Here is a 22,079-nt window from a genome sequence, read left to right as displayed (position 1 = left end):
AATAATTTTTTAATATTTTTTTTCTTCCCTTACTACTTTTAGAAACCAAATAAAACCAAAATATTTTAATTCTTTTTATATATTAACTTTATTTAAAAAATAAATTTAGAAAACAAAATTGTATAAAATTTTCGTTTTGAAAATGTATCACTTCTTTATGCCTATCATAGCTTCATTTTATTTTTTTATTTATCACGAATTAATTATCTTTATTTTATTTATATGAATACATTTTAAGGCAATATTTGTCTTTTATGAATTAATTTTTAAAAGAAAATAAAAAATTTAAATATTCATCCCTTTGAATTAAAATAGAATATTGCGTTTGATTTTAAGTAGAATTCTATTATTAATTTGAATTAGAATAAGAAATAAAATTTGAATTATAGTAGATTTGTATATAAATATCCATCATTATTAGTAATGATATAATTTCTAAAATTCTCTTACATAATTTGTTTATTTATTTATTTTAATTTTTTCTATTATTATTATTTAAGTGGAAAATGGATATCATATTCTTTTTAGAATTACATCTCCAATAATTTTATTATATCAATTTTTTTTTAATTATTTCAAAGAAAATAATTGAAAAAAAAATTATTTGGTATCTGATCATGATGTGTATTAAAAAAATGAAAAAAATAATTAAAAATAAATCCATAATTTATACATTATTAGTTTTAAATTTTAAATTTTAATAAAAATTCAATTTTATTAAAAATAAAAAATATGATCATTGAATAAAAAATGTTATATTAATATAATATCAAATATAAAATAATTAAAATTCATATATCTAAAAAAAAAAAAAAAGAAGAAAATCAGTTGAATTCAAGCAAGAAAAACAAACCGTCAAAACTCGAAAACCGGAGGCCGACTCTGAATCAAAATCAAATCTGTTTACAAACCTGGCCCTACACATCTATAAATAGGGGTCGGCCGTCAAGTTCCTTATTTCCTATCATATCAATTTACTCTTTGAGAGTCCTAGGGTTAGGGTTTCGAACCAGAACTCGAATCATGGCTTCTTCAAAGACGATCACTCTCAGAAGCTCTGACGGCGAGGCCTTCGACCTCGAGGAGGTGGTGGCGGTGGAGTCTCAGACGATCAAGCACATGATCGAGGACGGATGCGCCGACAATGCGATTCCGTTGCCGAACGTCACCAGCAAGATCCTTGCAAAGGTGATCGAGTACTGCAAGAAGCACGTTGAAACTCCTAAGGCGGAGGAACACGCCGTCAATGATGAACTCAAGGCCTGGGATGCCGATTTCGTGAAAGTCGATCAGGCCACCCTCTTTGACCTCATCTTGGTGAGACTTCTGAATCTGTTCTTTTTCTTTATTAGTCGTTTTTTTTATAAAAAAAATTTGTTGATTGTTTAGGAAAGTGCGAGAAAGGAAAAGAAATTAGGTACTTTGGATTTTTTTTTTTACTTTTTGGTTACTTTGGGATTGAACAACTATGAATATTGGATTGAAAAATCGGCAGGGAGGAAGAAGAAAACCATGCCGATTTTGGAAAAATAGAGAAGTCATTGAACCGTTGTTTTTGCGATATATTACTCTGATGTTTTTCTTGGATTCTTGAGTTGTATATCCTTACTCTTAAAATTTTCTGTTTATGATGGTGGGTTTGAGTCCAAACATGTGATACAATATCAAGTATTAGGAATTATAATGTGAGTTTTAGTTTGGCTCCAAAATAATAGTTGCAATATCAAGTATTAGGAATTATACTCTGAGTTCTAGTCATAGCCAAAATTTGGTTTTCTTGTTTGTTTTTTTTTTCTTTTTTCTTTTTTGTTTATGTTCTTGGATTTGTATGTTCTTTAACTGTTAAGCATGTGTTAAGTGTCTTGAAGTGCTTTGTATTCTGGTTTGTTTTCATGTAACCTGGCAATTCTAATCATAGCAAACATGATATTGGGACTATAAACTGAATGCTTGGGGATGTTGTTACTGTTTGTCCGTGTTTCTATTGGATTTCTATCTATTTGTGAGGACCTTGGATATGACTTGAAATGTTATAAACACAAGTAAAAGAAAAAAACATTAAACTATGGAATTTTTCTGTGATCTTTTAGAATTGTTATATGGTTAAAGATCCCTTGGGATGAAGCTTTGAATATCCTATTCGCTAATTTGGTGATTTTCCGTAGAACTTTTTCTTGTGCCTTGTTTCTTGTGTATCAATCAATCCTCCGGTTCTTGCAGGCAGCAAACTATCTAGATATCAAGAGCCTGTTGGATTTGACCTGCCAAACAGTTGCTGACATGATCAAGGGAAAGACTCCGGAGGAAATTCGCAAGACATTCAACATCAAGAATGACTTCACTCCGGAGGAAGAGGAGGACGTCCGGAGAGAGAACCAATGGGCATTCGAGTAAGGAGAATGTCCGAGAACCAATGGGCAACTTCTTAAAGAATTAAGAAGCTGGTTTACTTTGTACATAAGGGTTGGCTCTGCAATCAACCCAGATTAGCTCATGGGGATTTAACCTTGACTTCATTACATAGAACCTAGTTATTTTCAAATATGCTTGGATGGTTTCCTACTATTTTCTCTACATTCTCATTTGGGTCTTATTTTTCAGCATTATATGATATATGACTTGGCCCATATGTCTACATATATGGGTTTCATTTTCAGGATTATTGCCAATTGTTAATCTATATCCAATTTGGTTCTTATTGGGTTTCTTTTCTTTACATCAGCATTCTGGAATTTGTATCAAATTGGCACAAAGTTATATGTTTTGGGATGAAAACAATGGCCTAGTTGCTGCAAATTGAGTGTTTTGGAGGGGAGTGGTGTTAATAGGCTATTTGCTCCCATCTTGTTCGCACTGGCTTTTCATCTAATGTAAGCATAATTATACATAGGTTTATCAGTTGAATTTGGGATTCCATCCTCTTGGTTTCTTTGGTAATGAGACTTGAAGTTGTTGATGAGAATTGGTAGCATGTATGCTACTTTGTTCTTCCATGCAATCAATCATTCCTAGAAACATGTCTTTTAGTAAGTAAATTGATTGAGAATTCATCCTAAAAAATAAAAGAAAAAAGTCTATTTTAAAGAACAGGGATTTATTTAGACTCTAGTAATTAAGGGGAAAAAAATGGTAGAAAGAAAATATTAAGGGCTTGTGTGGTAATAATTTCTTAAAACCATTTTTTGTTCTACATGTCTGGCAACTAGAAAATGGTTTTATAGTTTTATGTTCTTAAAAATATAAAACATATGTTTTCAAACAACCATCTTTTAATTATTTTTAATTATTTTTTTAGGATCGTATAAAAGTTACTCTTAAAACATGTTTAAAAACATAGAAAAGATATTAAAAATATTTTAGAGTCCGTTTGGTGAAGTTTTTAAAAACATGTTTTTGTTTTTAAAACTTCATTAAAAATAATAGAAAAACACACTATTATTTTTCTTCTATAGAATCATTATTTTTTTTATTAGGCAAATTAACTTCAAATTAAATAAAACTTAATATCTTTGATTTGTTAAAAGTCTATTAGTTTTAAAAAGTAATTTAAATATAATATAATAAACTTATTAATATTATAAATTTATAAAAAAAAATTGGTTTAAAACAACTCTATTGTTTCTCTTCTATATAAAATTATTATTTATTGATTTTTTTTTCACAAGACAAATGAACTTCAAATTAAGTAAGACTTAATGTATTTGATTCATTAACAAGTCTAATAATCTTTAAAAAAAAATTAAAACTCAAATAATAAACTTATTAATACCGTAAATTTATGAATAAAAATTAGTTTATAATGGTGTCTTTTTTTTTTTTTTTTTTTTCCTGTACATAATTATAATTTTATAAATTTTCCTATTGAAAAAATGAATTTCAAATCAAGTGACATTTTTTTATTGAATTTATTAATGAGTTTAACAATTTTTAAAAATAATTTGGAACTCAAAAATAAATCTAATTATTTAAAAAGATATAAGGGAGGAAAACCGATTTAATTGTAGATTACATCAAAACATTCTAGAATATTATATTCAAAATTGAATAATAAATGTGTGCATATGTAATAAAAAACCTACTCATTCATATGTTAAGAAAATCAAACTTTATTCATTATTCATTTTAAATAAAATACTATTGACAATTAGTATTATTCATTTTTAACCCAAAAAAAAAAAGAAAAATGTTAATATCCTTTATGTTTCTAACATATAACTACTAAAAATATAATTTATGATTTTATTATGACATTATTATTTATGTTTTACTAAATATTATTTATTTTTAATTTATTTGTAATTATAAAATTATTTTCATTTTCAATAAGACTTCAATTAAATTTAATTAATTAATATTATATAAATTAAATTTAAAATGTTTTTACAAAACCAAAAAAAATAAAAAATAAAAAAACAATTTATCCAAACAAATATTTTTTATATTTTATTTTTAAAATCCTTTTATAAAAACAATTTGTCAAATATCCTTATTTTTATAAAACATTAAAAAAACTTTTTTTTTTTTTTTTTTGTTCTTTAACTTAAAAACAATTTCTAAAAACAACAATAAGAAATCATGGTCAAACAAGAAATTAAAAATTGTTTCATGATTAAAAAAATATACTTATCTTTAACTCATACATAATTTTTGAGAAAACAAAGGTTATACTTAGTTAAGAAAAACATCGAAAAGGGGAGGGGGGTGAATTGGGTTTTTAAAATATTTTCAATCATAATAAATTCAAACACAATATAAGCAAAGTAAAGAGATAGAGCTTAGAGAATTCAAACTCGAGTCTATAGTGGTTCGACACTTCTTTGTCTACGTCTACTCTCCTCAACCTCCTAACCGATTGAGGGTTCTACTAACTTGAAGCTTCAACCAAACTTCCAATCTTCTGACACTTGGATTCCGGCTCCAATGGGCTCTTACACAACCTCTTCAAGATTCAACCCTCTTGAAGGCTTTAACACTCAGATTGTTACAAGATATAATCACTCAACCTAACTTAAGGATGACTCAAATACAAAACAAAGCTAGGATGACACACAAAAGTGCACTAAAGGATATGCAAGTGGTGATTTAATGCACTATGAAGGAAATGAGAGCTTTTTGATCAAGAACAGGTAGGTAGGCTTTGAATGCAAGTGTTCTCTTATCAATAAATGAAGTGGAGCTCTCAATTTATAAGTTTCTAAACTTGGGAGTTAAAAACAGTAAAAGGTAACCTCGTCCGATCGAGCTAAGGGTCAATCGGTTCATTAGCCGTTGGAGCATTTAATGCATGACAGGTTACCGTTGCCTCAACCGGTAAGAGAAACATCTCGACCGGGAAGAGAAGGCTACTAGGAGAGAGAGATAAGGTTTTTGACCTTTCTCAATCGGTCCTCGACAGGACGACCACAACCGGTCGACCGGTTCCTCAACCTGATGAGCCGGTTGGGCATAACCTCGATCGGTTGAGCCTTTTTGGCCCCGAAAACCTATTTTTTTATTCCTTTCTTTTCTAACACTTAGGCAAAGTTTTTAGGTAAATTATTAAGTCAATTATAAAACATTTTGCCTAAGGTACATTAGTTAAAAACTCGGGTTTTAATGAAATCAACGTTTTAAAGAATAAACCGAGTTTTCTAAGATGCATGAAACGTATGAAAATCCTAAGTGCACTCATGCATTCATCTTACATTAGTTTCCTATGATCACAAGTCTTCCAAGCGTCTCAATCTTGTATCCATTTGGTCATTTGATGAATTTTCGAGTTTATACCTGAGATTCTTAAACAGTTAAACCAATTAGTCACTTAACCATGATTTGTTATCATCAAAACCCGATTAGGAGAACCCTTGGACTAACAATTTTTAATAAGACATAAGTTGAATTTGATTTCATATTATTATAAATTAAATTTATAGAAGTTTTTAAAATAAAAACAAGACATTATTTTTAAAAAAAACTACAAATTCTTTCATTCAAACAAGGTTTTTTTTTTTGTTTTAAAATTTTATTTTTTGTTCTTGTCTTGAAAATAGCTTTTAAAAACAGATTTTAAAAAAATCGTCTATAGACCCTTAGGTTTCTAAACATATAATTGTTATACAAACATTAAAAAAAATTATTTTAAAAAACTATTTAAAAAAAAATTACTAAATAGGGCTTAAGTGTTGGATGCATTTTTTGTTTTTAAAATTAGAAAATAGTACTAATTTTTATATAAAATACTATAAAAAAAATTAGATATCAAGATAACTTTACTATCCTAAATTTTAAATTCTTTAAAAATGATTTTAAATGATATAAGGTAAATATATATATATATATATATATTATTCAAAAGGCTATACTTTTTATATAAAATATAGGGAGAATTACCCTTAAGGGTAGGCTGGGAAAAAAAATTACTGAAAAGGGTGGATAAATTTGATAATTCTTATGAAGGCCTTATATTTTTATTAGACCAATTTACCTTGATTTCTCAAGTCCATTTACCTATTGAAAAGTACATCTTTTTTCTTGACAATCATAAAGTATAAGTACAATACAAATACAATATAGTTACAATGAAAAAATATTAACATTACAATACATTACAATATACCAAAATGACAAATTATTGAATTCGTTTTTTTTACTGAACTAGTATTTCTAGGCTATCATGTTATATTCCTATCATAAAGCATCCTTGCAAACCAAAATTATAAAAAGACAATAAAAATACATTATTATAATTTTAATACATAAAGTTATTCATGGTAATCCAATGATATATAAAAAAAATCTATAAAAATAATTTTTTATATAAAAATATAAATGTACAATAAAAATACACTACGATTATAATATAAATACAATAACATTACGATACATTACGATAAGGTAAAATTTTAAAAATTTCAAATTTCTTATGAAACTGGACAGTTGTCTAATATACATGTCTAATATACAACAAATATTGTTCTTTATTATATAAAATATGTTTCAATTGATTATAATTTTTAGTTTTCAATGAAAATCCAAATATATTAATAAATACCCAAATAAGCATGAAACAACTGAGAAAATTTTTTATTCTGCCATGCCAAATAAGTCTCAACAACAAAATTAAAGTGCAAACCTTTTCAATGGAAATCAATAATAATCATATCAAACAACCCACCCTGAAAATAAATTAAAAATAAAAACACATTTTCAATATGACCAAAATAATATAAAAAAAAAATTTAATAACATTTTACACAACAAAAAAATGTAATTTCTTTCTCAAAACCTCCTTCAATATTTCAGATTTACATTGTTAAAATTATTAATAGTTCTTTCCTTCAATCCAAATTTTAAATTATTTATTTATTTGCATAAACTAACGTATTTTTGTTTTTTTGGCATTTTTTTTTAAAAAAATCTTACCTTTAATGGATTTCTTGCTAGATTCACACAAAAATACAAGTTTTGTGGAGACGGTTCAGATCATAACCTGAAGTGCTGGAGTTTTTTCCTCTTTCCCTTTTCTTCTTCAATACCGATAAGCTACAGTTGGGTTAAAAGAAGATTTTTTTTTAAAAAAAAAAATCTTACCTTTAATGGATTTCTTGCTAGATTCACACAAAAATACAAGCTTTGTGGAGACAGTTCAAATCATAACCTGAAGTGCTGAAATTTTTTCCTCTTTCCCTTTTCTTCTTCAACACCGATGAGCTATAGCCGGGTTAAAAGAAGATTTTTTTTTGTTTGCTGGCTTTTCACTTGTTAAGGGTAGTCTTGGCATTTAAACAAAATAAAGCCTTTGAAAGAATTATCATAATTCCACCCTACCCTTCCTAAGAATTATTAAATATACCTACCCTTCTCGGTCATATGTTTTCCCAGCCCACCCTTAACAGGAATTCTCCCTAAAATATATTACCATCTTCTACTTTTAAAACCAAAAAATAAAAAATATATCTGACCAAATACCAATGAATTAATTTAGTATAAAAAGTAGCACCGCTCGAGCACTTGAGCCACTCAAGTACTTATTAAGCCACTTGAACACTAATCTAGAAAGAAAAATATCATTAGACACGAAATTTATATATATATATTTTAACCTAATGGCATGAATAGTTATTGTTATAGCCCCTATTGTAGGGAACCCCCAAGATGCCCACGTGGCAATCCCGCACGACATTTCCCCAGGCAACACGTGGCATGCCAGATCCCTATCCGGGTCCTCTCAGGAGGGCACACGACACCCTCAAATCCTCTACCCGGACGATGCTTTCCCATGTCCGGATGTGTTGTCGGGACCTATGAAGCCTTGACTGTAAAATGCGGGCCCAGTCACTTCAGATAGTCTGTCACAACCCGCATTCAGCCGCCTGCAGAGTGAAAGGATAGGGATGACGGCAAATCATCTCCCATAATTTCTTACAACCGTCTACGGAACGATGATGACTCTACCACCGCCTAAGTGTTCCCGCCCTATTCATCTGTAAATACAAAATAGGGGTCAATAGTCAATTTCATTATTTTATTATTTTATATCAATTTACTCACAACGTCCCTAAATAGGGGTCAATCGTCAATTTCATTATTTTATGTCAATTCTCACAACGTCTGTAAATAGGGGTCAATCTTCAATTTCATTATTTTATTATTTTATATCAAATTCACTCACAACGTCCGTAAATAGGGGTCAATCTTCAATTTCATTATTTTATTATTTTATATTAATTTACTCACCACGTCTGTAAATAGGGGTCAATTTTCAATTTCATTATTTTATATCAATTTACTCACAACGTCTATAAATAGGGGTCAATCGTCAATTTCATTATTTTATTATTTTATGTCAATTTACTAACAACGTAGGGGTGAACCGATCAATTTCATTATTTTATTATTTTATATTACAACGTCTGTAAATAGGGGTGAACCGATCAATTTCATTAGTTTATATCAATTTACTCTTTTGAGAGATCTAGGCGTCGGGTTTCGAACCAGATCTCGAATCATGGCTTCTTCAAAGATAATCACTCTCAGAAGCTCAGAAGGTGAGGACTTCGGCCTCGATGTGGTGGCGGCGATGGAGTTGCTGGTGATCAAGCCCATGATCGAGGAGTTGCAGGTGATCAAGCCCATGATCGACAATGCGATTCCGTTGCCGAACGTCACCAGCAAGATCCTTGCAAAGGTGATCGAGTACTGCAAGAAGCACGTTGAAACTCCTAAGGCGGAGGAACACGCCGTCAATGATGAACTCAAGGCTTGGGATGCTGATTTCGTCAAAGTCGATCAGGCCACCCTCTTTGACCTCATCTTGGTGAGACTTCTGAATCTGTTCTTTTTCTTTATTAGTCGTTTTTTTTAAATAAATAAATAAATTTTGTTGATTGTATAGGAAAGTGCGAGAAAGGAAAAGAAATTACGTACTTTGGATATTTTGCTTTTTGGTTACTTTGGGATTGAACAACTAGGAATATTGGATTGAAAAAGAAAACCATGCCCATTTTGGAAAAATAGAGAAGTCATTGAACCGTTGTTTTTCCGGTATATTAAACCATGGAATTTTTCTGTGATCTTTTAGAATTGTTATATGGTTAAAGATCGCTTGGGATGAAGCTTTGAATATCCTATTTGCTAATTTGGTGATTTTCCCTAGAACTTTTTTTTGTGCCTTGTGTTTCTTGTGTATCAATCAATTCTTCGGTTCTTGCAGGCAGCAGATTATCTAGATATCAAGAGCCTGTCGGATTTGACCTGCCAAACGGTTGCTAACATGATGAAGGGAAAGACTGCGGAGGAAATTCGCAAGACACTCAACATCAAGAATGACCTCACTCCAGAGGAAGAGGAGGAGATCCGGAGAGAGAACCGATGGATATTTGATTAAGGAGGATGTCCAGAGTGAGAACCAATGGGCAACTGAGTAAAGAATTAGGAAGCTAGTTTCCTTCGTCTCACCTTCTTTACTTTGTACATAAGGGTTGGCTCTGCAATCAACCCAGGTTAGCTCATGGAGACTTAACCTTACTTCATTGCATAGAACCTAGTTATTTTCAAATATGCTTGGATGGTTTCCTACTATTTTCTCTACTTTCTCGTTTGGGTCTCCTTTTTCAGCATTATATGATATATGACTTGGCCCATATTTGTAGGCACCATGAGAGCCCGGGACCGAGGCACCATGCGAGCCCGGGGCCGAGGCACCATTACAGGTTTTTGTTTTTAAAAATTCATTAAAAATAATAGAATAACACACTATTATTTTGCGATTTTTTTTTTCACGGGTCAAATTATCTTCAAATTAAATAAGACTTAATATCTTTGATTTGTTAATAAGTCTATTAATTTTAAAAAGTAATTTAAACACAATATAATAAACTTATTAATATCATAAATTTATGAACAAATTATTATTTAAATTAAATAAGATTTAATGTATTGAATTCATTAACAAGTCTAATAATACTAATATTGAAAATTTATAAATAAAAATTAGTTTATAATAACTTTATTATTTTTTTTTCCGCACATAATTATAGTTTTATAATTTTTCCTATTGAAAAAATGAATTTCAAATCAAGTGATACTTTTTATTGAATTTATTAATGAGCTTAACAATTTTTTAAAATAATTTGGAATTCAAAAATAAATCTAATTATTGACAAAAAAATAAGGGACGAAAATCAATCCAATTAATTGTAGATTAAATCAAAATATTTTGAAATATTATATTCAAAATTGAATAATAAATGTGTACATATGTAATAAAAGACTTATTTATATGTTAAGAAGATAAAACTTTATTCATTATTCATTTTAAATTAAATACCTTTGACAATTAATATTATTCATTTTTAACCCAAAAAAAAATGAAAAATGAAAAAATGAAAAAGTATAATTTATGATTTTATTTTGATATTACTATTTATGTTTTATTAAATATTATTTATTTTTAAAATTTATTTATAATTATAAATTATTTTCATTTTCAATAAGACTTCAATTAAATTTAATTAATTAATATTATATAAATTGAATTTAAAATGTTTTTACAAAACCAAAACAATTTTTTTAATAAAAAACAAGTCTTTTATTTTTTATTTTTAAAATCCTTTTATAAAAACAACTTGCCCAATATCCTTATTTTTATAAAATATTAAAAAAAAAAAATTGGTTCTTTAACTTAAAAACAAAACAAGAAATTAAAAATTGTTTCATGATTAAAAAAATGGAGAATCACCACCCTTAAGGGTAGACTGGGAAAAAAATATTACCGAGAAGGGTGGGTAGATTTGATAATTCTTTTGAAGGCCTAACATTTTTATTAGACCAATTTACCCTAAATTTCCCAAGTCCATTTACCAATTGAGAAGTACATCTTCTTTCACCGATAATCAAATCAATCTATTTCACAATATTACAATAAAATTTTTTTTTACAAATAATACAAAATAAACAAATGAAAATTATAATCAATTGAGACATATTTTATATAATAAAGAACAATATTTGTTGTATATTAGACATGTTAGGGATATGCCAAAAAACCCACAACTACCCAGTTTCATAAAAAATTTGAAATTTTCAAAATTTTACCTTATCATGATGTATTGTAATGTTATTGTATTTGTATTGTAATTGTAGTGTATTTTTATTGTACCTCTATGATTTTATATATAAAAAATTAATTTTATAGATTTTTTTTTTTAATACATCATTGGATTACCATCAACAACTTCATGTATTGAAATTACAATAGTATATTTTTGTTGTTTTTTTATAATTTTGGCTTGCAAGGATGCTTTATCATAGGAATACAACATAATAACCTAGAAATGCTAATTTAGTAAAAAATGAATTCAATACTTTGTCATTTTGATGTATTGTAATGTTAATGTTTTTTCATTGTAACTATATTGCATTTGTATTATACTTATACTTTATAATTGAAGTAATGATTTTTTTACACAACTTTCAAACTACTAGGCATTCAACACATCTTACCAAAATAATACTTACACAAAATCCATAATAAAAGACAAAGTGGTCCCATACAAAAGGGATTTCAGTTTTCAATGAAAATCCAAATATGTTTTTAAATATACAAACAAAGTGGTTTCAAACATGCATAAAACAACCGAGAAAATTTTTTCTTTTGCAATATCAAACAAGTCTCAACAACAAAACTAAAGTGTAAACATTTTCAATGGAAATCAATAATAATCATATCAAACAAAAATAAAAACACATCTTCAATATGACCAAAATCATATTAAAAACAAATAAAATTAAATAACATTTTACACAAAAAAAATGTAATTTATTTCTCAAAACTTTTTTCAATATTTTAGATCTAATATTTTAAATTTACATTATTAAAATTATTAACATTTCATTCATTCAATATGATTTTTAAATTATTTGTTTATTTATTTGCATAAACTGACGCATTTTTGTTTTTTTGGCATTTAAAAAAAAAAATTACCTTTAATGGATTTCTTGCTAGATTCACAAAAAAAAAAAAAAAAAAAAAAAAAAAAAACAAGCTTTGTGGAGATGATTTCAGATTATGACCTGAAGTGCTGAAGTTTTTTCCTCTTACCCTTTTTTTTTCTTCAATATCGACAAATTGCAACTCAGTTAAAGAAGACTTTTCTTTTTTTGATGTTGTTTTTCACTTATTAAGGGTAGCTTTGACATTTAAACAAAATAAGGCATTTAAAAGAATTATCATAATTTCACCCTACTCTTCAGAAAAATTATCAAATCTATCCACCCTTCTGGGTCATATTTTTCCCCAACCTACCCTAAAGGGTAATTTTCCCTTAAAAAATATATATATATCTTTAACTCATACATAATTTTTAATAGGACTTAAGTTGAATTTGATTTCATATTATTATAAAATGAAAATAAGACATTATTTTAAAAAACAATACAAATTCTTTCATTCAAACAAGTTTTTTATTTTTTGTTTTAAAAATCTATTTTTTGTTATGTATCTTGAAAATAGTTTTTAAAAACACTGTCAAACAAACATTGAGGTTTTCAAACAAATAATTGTTCTACAAACTTTTTAAAAAAAAAGAAAAAAAAAAAGAAAAGTTTTAAAAATTATTATCAAAACCTTTTTTTCTTTAAAAAAAAACACTAAATGGGGCTCAAGTGTTGGATGCATTTTCGGCTTTTTTGTTTTTAAAATTAGAAAATAGTACTAATTTTTAGGGAGAATTACGTTTTGGGGGTAAATGGGCCCCCAAATTAACAAAAGGTCCATGTAACTCTTCAAATTGAGCTCAAGACCCAATGAAAATATGGAAATTGAGTTGAAGGATATCATCCTTCAGTATTTCCAAAAATGCCCTTTATTGATTTTGAGAAAAAAAATTAATATTTTTGAAAAATACTTTTATTTAATTTAATATTTTTTAAAAATAAATTTATTTAATTTAATATTTTAAAAAATATTTAATTTAATATTTTTTTAAATACTTTAATTTAATTTAATATTTTTGAAAACTACTTTTATTTAATTTAGTATTTTTGAAAAAAAAATTATTGAAAAAAAATTATTTAACTTAATTTTATAAAATATTTTATATGTGTTCTTAAAGGGTATATTTGTCCGTTACTATTTCATATCCTTCAATTCAATTTGAAAAGTTATATAGACCTTTTGTTAATTTGAGGCCCATCTACTCCAAAAGATAATTCTCCCTCATTTTTATATAAAATACTATTAAAAAAAATTAGATATCAAGATAACTTTACTATCCTAAATTTTAAACTACCGGCCTTACACAACTGTAAAAAGGGTCAACCGGTCAATTTCATTATTTTATAAAAATTTACTCTTTGAGAGAGATCTATGTTTAGGGTTTCGAACCAGAGCTCGAATCATGGCTTCTTCAAAGACAATCACTCTCAGAAGCTCAGAAGGTGAGGACTTCGGCCTCCATGTGGTGGCGGCGATGGAGTTGCTGGTGATCAAGCCCATCATCGAGGAGGGAAACACCAAACGTGCGATTCCTTTGCCGAACGTCACCAGCAAGATCCTTGCAAAGGTGATCGAGTACTGCAAGAAGCACGTTGAAACTCCTAAGGCGGAGAAAAACGCCGTCAATGATGAACTCAAGGGCTGGGCTGCTGATTTCTTCAAAGACGATCGGGCCACCTTCTTTGACCTCATCAAGGTACTTTGGATTTTGGGAGAATTACCTGATAGTTAGTGCCTTATCTCAAGAATTTATAGAGGATAATTTTACCTTGATTATGCTATCTGTATTATCTATAAATAAGTAATGAGCACAGTTAATTAATAATCCATATCTCCTATCCCAATAAATTGTTTTTTTTAACCATCAAATCCGTTGAATAACAAAGTTTTAGTCAAGGATAAAGATAATTTTATTGTTTATTTGAATGGACTTGCTAATGATAAGTCCAATTGAATGTTATAATTTTTATAAAAATAATCTAATAAATTGTACATTATTAATTCAACTTTTTATTTTGTATTAATTATAAATTATAAATTGTTTACTCATTTGGTTTAGGGTTGAAAAATAAAAATCACATCCTAAAGTTATTATATCGTTTTATATATGTAATATATAATTAAAAATGTTAGGAATTTGAGGTTAATCCAACTTATGGTAATCACCCTAGAGGGGGTGAATAGAGTGATGGTCTCTTTTTCATAAATTTAAACTATACAAAAATAAGAGACAATTATATGCAAGTATATAATAAACAAAATAAAGACAATTGCATATAATTTAAAAGAGTTAGGGAAGAGAGAGTGCAAACACGAAAGTTTATAGTGATTCGACACTTCCTTGCCTACGTCCACTCTCCTCAACCTCCTAATCGAGTGAGGGTTCCACTATCTTGAAGTTTCAACCAAGTTTCCAATCTCTTTACAGTTGAATTATGATTCCAATTCACCCTCTTGGACTTTTGGCTCCAAGCACCCTTTACACTTCTCAAGAGTTATCCCACTCTTGAACAACCTCTTAAGTGATACCCCTCACTTGAGAAAATTCCTCTAAAAGATATACAAAGATTGATCTCACAAAAATCCTAGTAATAGAATTTTAGGCTCAAAGATACAAGAAAAACTAGGATTGAATGATGCACTAAAGATATGCAAGTTATGAAACAATGGTGCACTCAAAAACACTCTTCCAAGGCTCAACTATATTCAAGAATGATTTGGGAAGGTTAAGCTCATGAAATAATGAAGATTTGAGCCTTTTTATAGAAGAAAAAAAGTCAAACTAGCCGTTGGGGGTTCGACCGGTCGAGTTAGGGGTCGACCAGTTGACTAACCGTTAGGAAAAGTGACCGTTGGGCCTCAATCGGACCTCAACCGGGCCTCGACCGGACCTCAACCAGTTGAGGTTCAACCTTGACCTAGAAGAGAAGGTCACTGGGAGAGAGAGAAACTTTTTAGCCTCCCTCAACCGGTCCTCGACCGGACGCTTACAATCGGTCAACCGGTTGAGCCATTTTTTTGGCTCAACACTCGACCTTTTTCAATTTAAAACCTTTTAACACAAGTTTGAAAATCATTTAACACAAAGTTTTAGTTGAAAACATGAAATCATCCAATTCTTAAAATATTTAAAACAATATTACTCTTGGATGATTTTGATGCATAAATAAAGAATGAAATGCATGAAAGTCTTAGTGCACCAACAACCTTACAAAGAGATCTTAAGAAGCTTTGGTCTTGAAAAACTCTTCTTTTTGAGGTGGTCTTCTTCTTCATGATTTCTCATTTGGCTTGATTTGTCTTTGTGATTGCCACTTTGGAAATCGTCTTACCTAATCACACTTGAAATATGATCATTAGTTTTAAACCTTGTTTTGTTATCATCAAAATCAAGATTAACCAAATATTGATTTCACAAAAAACTTTATTACTGAATAATTATTTTTTACGAGGATTTATTAACTGAATAACACACAATTATTTAATGGAATAACACACAACTATTCGTTGAGTTATATAACACATGAAAAAATTAAACAAAATATGTTGTAATATATTACAACATTAGTGATTTTGTATTGTAAGTATAATGCATTTATATCGTACCTATATTTTATTGCAAAAGTAATAATTTTAAAAATGTTAATTCATATTTTATTAGTATTAACACATCATATCGGCATATTAATATCATTCACCTAGCGCATTGAAATTATTTTATCATTTATATATATATGTATATATAATACTATGAGTTTTAGTGAATTTAAATTAGTATTTCATTTGGTTTTGAAAATGATTCATAATATAAGTATGTTATAAAACATGGTATGATCATACAAAACTATCATTTTTATAAAAAAAGTTCAATATTTTTTTAATTAGGTTTTATTGTAATGTAAGTGTATTTACATTATAATTATAACATATTTTTGTCGTACTTATATTTTATAATAAAAATGACAATCTTAGATATCACTTTTTATACCTCATTAATATTTAACATATCATATGTATTAACATCATCATCCACGGGATGTATTGAGAAAAAAAATATATATATGAAAATTAAGAAAAAAAATGTTATACAAAGGAAAAAAAAATAGAAAAATCATATAAAATTTTTAAAATTATTTTATTATATAAAAAAAAACAATTAAACTTTTCCATCATTTTCTTATATTTTTTCGATAATCCGAATGAAAAATTAAATATTTTATCTTTCTCGAATTTAATGCACATATATATGGAAAAAAAAATCATCATTTTTATTATATAATTATGAAACTTGTTTTTTTTAAAAAAAAAAATTAAATAAAAAATACAAAAAAAAACACATTAAATGTTATTTTGAAAATACCTTTTTAGAAGTATTTTTGTCTTAGTGAATTTAAATAATAAATTATACTATATATAATAATTGTAAGGGTTAAACTTAAAATTTTGTTTTAAAATTTGAATATTAATAATTACAATAAATGTGCGGCCTATATATGATACATGTCCTACAAATAAATGTTTTGAATTTTAAAAGTTTTTAGTTGAAAGATATATTTAGCATTTAAACTTATTATTGTCCTTCAAAAAATTATCAAAAGAGACCACCTTCCTAATAATTATCACATGGAGCTCACCCTATCCAATAATTCTCCCTCGAAGTGCTTTGTATTTTGGTTTGTTAAAACATTAAACCATGGAATTAATCTGTGTTCTTTTAGCATTGTTCTATGATTAAATATTCCTTGGGATGAAGCTTTGAATATCCTATTTGCTAATTTGGTGATTTTCCGTAAAACTTTTTCTTGCGCCTTGTGTTTCTTGTGTATCAATCAATTCTCCGGTTCTTGCAGGCCGCAGACTACCTACATATCAAGAGCCTGTTGGATTTGGCCTGCCAAACGGTTGTTGACATGACCAAGGAAATGTCTCCGGCCGAAATTTGCGAGATATACGTCTCGATCAAGGAGAAGTCTCTTGAAAAAATTTTCGAGAGATACAACATCAAGACTGGACTCACTCTCAAAAGCTCAGACAGCGAGATCTTCGACCTCGATGTGGCGGTGGCGACGGAGTCGCGGAAGATCAAGCGCATGATCAGGGACAGACGCGCCAACAATGCGATTCTGGATCTGAACGTCACCAGCAAGAGCCTTGCAAAGGTGATCGAGTACTGCAAGAAGCACGCCGTCAATGATAAACTCGAGGATTTCGTCAAAGTCGATCGGACCACCCTCTTAGACCTCATCAAGGTGAGACTTCTGAATCTGTTCTTTTTCTTTGTCATTCCTTTCTTTTTTTTCCTTCTTTTGTTGATTGTTTAGGAAAGTGCGAGAAAGAAAAGAAACTAGGTACTTGGGATTTTGTGATAGGTGGCTGGATGTGATAATTAGTGCTTTATAGAAAATATATTATCTATATTATCTATAAATAAATTTGAGATTGTAAATAATTTGGGTTACATGTGACAATAAGTATTAATCAATATCTCATATCTCAAAAAATTGTTTTTCATTTTTGAACAATTAATCCGGAGATTAACAAAGTTTTAGTTATAAAAGTCAAAGATAAAGATAATTTTATTATTTATTTAAATGGACTTGCAAATGATAAGTCCAATTGAATGTTAGAATTTTTATAAAAAAATCTAATAAATTGTTCATTATTAATCCAACTTATTGTTTTGTATTAATCATAAATTATTTTATATTATAATATACAATTAAAAACTTTAGTACCGAATGAATAATTAATTTTCAAGAGGATTCATCTATTGAATAATATACAAATATTCAATTGAATAACATACAACTATTCGTTGGATAATATAACATGTGAAAAAATTAAACAAAATATGTACCTATATTTCATTGCAAAAATAAAAATTCATACCATATTAGTATTAACGCATCATATCAGTATATTAACATCATTCACCCAATGCATTGAAATTATTTTATCATTTATATATATATAAACTATGAGTTTAAGTGAATTCAAATTAGTATTTTATAATATAAGTATGTTATAAAATATAGTATGATGATACAAAACTATCATTTTTATAAAAAAGTTTAAACTTTTTCTAATTAGGTTTTATTGTAATGTAAGTGTATTTATATTATAATTATTATATTTTTGTCATTCCTTTATTTTATAATAAAAGTAATAATCTTAGAGACCACCTAAAAATTTGAAAATTAAGAAAAAAAATATTATGTAAAGGAAAAAAAATAGAAAAATCATATGAATTTTTTAAAATTATTTTATTATAAAAAATAAAATCGGATTAAACATTTTTCATCATTTTCTTACATTTTTTAGATAATTAAAATGAAAAATTAAACATTTTATCTTCCTCAAATTTAATATATATATATATATATATATATATAAATTATCATTTTATTATATAATTATGAAAATTGTTTTTTCTAATAAAATTAAAAGTAGAATAAAAAAATAAATGCAAAAAAAACACATTAGATGTTATTTTAAAAATACTCTTTTAGAACTATTTTTGTTTAAATAGTAAATTTAAATAACAAATTATACTATATATAATAATCAATGTTAACCCAAAAATTTGATTTAAATTTTGAATGTCAATAATTATAATAAATATGGGGCTCATACACCATAAATGCCCTACCAATAAATGCTTTGAATTTTAAACACTTTTAGTTAGAGTACATTTTTGGCATTTAAACCTATTATTGTCCTCCCATAACATATCAAAAGATATCAAAAGAGACCACCTTCCCAGTAATTATCATATCCAATCCACCCTATCTGATGATTCTTCCTTGAATTTTTTATTTTTTGGATACTTTGGGATTGAATAACTATGAATGTTGAATTGAAAAATCGGCAGTGAGGAAAAGAAAAATCATGCCAATTTTGGAAAAATAGAGAAGTCATTGAACCGTTGTTTTTCTTGGATTCTTGAGTTGTATATCCTTACTCTTAAAATTCTCTGTTTATGATGGTGGGTGATACAATACCAAGAATTAGGAGTTATACTGTGATTTATGTTCCTGGATTTGTATATTTTTTTAACTCTTTATAGGACTATAAACTGAATACTTGGGGATGTTGTTACTGTTTGTCTGCATTTCTATTGTATTTCTAGCTATTGGTGAGGTCCTTGGATATGACTTGAAATGTTCTAAACACAAGTAAACCAGGGAATTTTTCTGTGTTCTTTTAGCATTGTTCAATGGTTAAAGATCACTTGGGACGAAGCTTTGAATATCCTATTTGCTAATTTGGTGATTTTCAGTTCAACTTTTTCTTGTGCCTTGTGTTTCTTGTGTATCAATCAATTCTCTGGTTCTTGCAGGCAGCAAACTATCTAGGTATCATGAGCCTGTTGGATTTGACCTGCCAAACAGTTGCTGACATGATCAAGGAAATGTCTGGGAACGAAATTTGCGAGATTCACTTATTGATCAAGGAAAGGTCTCTTGAAAAAATTTGCAAGATATACAACATCAAGACTAAACTCACTCTCCAAAGCTCTGACGGCATGTTCTTCTACGTCGATGTGGCGGTGGCGATGGAGTCACAGACGATCAAGCACATGATCGAGGACAGATGCGCCGACAATGCGATTCCGTTGCCGAACGTCACCAGCAAGATCCTTGCAAGGGTGATCGAGTACTGCAAGAAGCACGTTGAAACTCCTAAGGCGGAGGAACACGCCGTCAATGATGAACTCAGGGCTTGGGATGCTGATTTCGTGAAAGTCGATCAGGCCACCCTCTTTGACCTCATCTTGGTGAGACTTCTGAATCTGTTCTTTTTCTTTATTAGTCGTTTTTAAAAAAAAAATAAATAAATTTTGTTGATTGTTTAGGAAAGTGCGAGAAAGGAAAAGAAATTCGGTACTTTGGGATTGAACAACTATGAATATTGGATTGAAAAATCGACAGGGAGGAAAAAGAAAACCATGCCAATTTTGGAAAAATAAAGAAGTCATTGAACCGTTGTTCTCAATAATGTTGTTTTTCTTGGATTCTTGAGTTGTATATCCCTACTCTTAAAATTCTCTGTTTATGATGATGGGTTTGGATCCATACATGGGATACAATATCAAGTATTAGGAATTATACTGTGAGTTTTAGTATATCAATCAATTCTCTGGTTCTTGCAGGCAGCAAACTATCTAGAAATCAAGAGCCTGTTGGATTTGACCTGCCAAACAGTTGCTGACATGATCAGGGGAAAGACTCCGGAGGAAATTCGCAAGACATTCCTGAGAAAGCATGACTTCACTCCGGAGGAAGAGGAGGAGGTCCGGAGAGAGAACCAATGGGCATTTGAGTAAGGAGGATGTCCAGAGTGAGAACCAATGGGCAACCGAGTAAAGAATTAGGATGCTAGTTTCCTTAGTGTTCTTACCTTTACTTTGTACATAAGGGTTGGTTCTGCAATCAACCCAGGTTACCTCATGGGGATTTACCTTGACTTTTTTTGTATAGAACCTAGTTTTTTGTATTATTTTCAAATATGCTTGGATGGTTTCCTACTAAATGGGTCTCATTTCTCAACATTATATGATATATGCTTGGCCCATATGTTTCTCTATTCACTATTCGGATTAAACTATTTATATTTATAACAAAGGTGAAGTAATATTTTAAGTTTAAAATATTAAAATTTTATTGGGTTGGTATTTTAAGTTTAAAATTTTAAGCATTTCCATTCCATTTTGAAAGAAAAAAGAATGGAAAAAAATATTTTTGTTGTCTTCACCCATAAGCCATATTATATTTTGTACAAATGCATAATTGGCTTTAAATTTTGCACAAAGTTTCAAAATAATATTATATTCTTTATGAGGGTAGAAAATAGTATATTTATAACTAATTATATTTATATTAAATATAGTGTAAATTGTTATAATAAAATTAAACAAAAATATTTTTACATCAAATTAAAAATATCAATTGTTTAAGTTCATATATTATTATTTTTTAAATAATAAGATACGATTTATTAACCACTCATATATTTTTAATAAATATAAAAATCAAAATAATATAGCATTTTTATTTTAAAAAAATTAAAGGTAAATATTTCAAGAAACAACATAACTTTATATATATAAAATAAATAAATAAAGTTAAAACCATAATTGGTGACTATAACTTTGATCATTTTTTAAATAATGCAGAACTGTAGTCACCAATTAGGATTTTAACTTTAACCTTAAAACCATAGTTGATGATTATGGTTTTGAAATTTTAAAAAAAATAGTCAAGTCATCAACTACAATTTTAAACTTAAAGTTAAAATAGTGATTGGTGACTATAATTTTGACCGTTTTAAAAAAATAAAATTGTAGTCACCAATTACAGTTTTATGATATGACAACCTATATGGCTTAAGCGTATTAGATTGGACATTATTTTGAAAATCGATTTACTTTATAAATTTTATTTTTTTAAATGTCCAATTTTAGGTCAAAACTCCTTTGCATGACACTCAATATTATGAATCTCTATGGCAAAGAAGGCATGGAGAAAACTCAAGAGAAAATTTTCATGGATATTCAATATAAGGCTTCACTTTTGATGAAGATGACGAGGTTATCTCATCCATT

General features: G+C 28.3%; 1 protein-coding gene across 7 annotated transcripts; it reads left to right on the top strand.

Moving 5' to 3' along the window:
• Nucleotides 1-931: 931 nt before the first annotated feature.
• Nucleotides 932-21,049, top strand: LOC117911105 (SKP1-like protein 1A). Of its 7 annotated transcripts, none has more exons than XM_034825302.1 (5): nt 932-1,176; nt 14,031-14,171; nt 17,326-17,724; nt 19,815-20,252; nt 20,628-21,049. In XM_034825302.1, exons 1-5 carry the CDS (start codon nt 1,024-1,026, stop codon nt 20,799-20,801), a joined length of 1,305 nt encoding a protein of 434 aa, XP_034681193.1. In that variant the 5' UTR covers nt 932-1,023; the 3' UTR covers nt 20,802-21,049. The 7 variants fall into 7 exon arrangements, with proteins under 7 accessions (XP_034681193.1, XP_034681196.1, XP_034681198.1 ...); XM_034825301.1 differs by lacking the exon at nt 932-1,176 and adding an exon at nt 8,940-9,154; XM_034825305.1 differs by lacking the exons at nt 14,031-14,171; nt 17,326-17,724 and adding an exon at nt 9,155-9,295 and having other exon boundaries at nt 940-1,176.
• Nucleotides 21,050-22,079: the final 1,030 nt, after the last annotated feature.

Source organism: Vitis riparia, chromosome 3, assembly GCF_004353265.1.
Source record: "Vitis riparia cultivar Riparia Gloire de Montpellier isolate 1030 chromosome 3, EGFV_Vit.rip_1.0, whole genome shotgun sequence".
In the NCBI taxonomy this organism is placed as follows: domain Eukaryota; kingdom Viridiplantae; phylum Streptophyta; class Magnoliopsida; order Vitales; family Vitaceae; genus Vitis; species Vitis riparia.
This window is presented reverse-complemented; position numbering and strand designations above follow the sequence as displayed.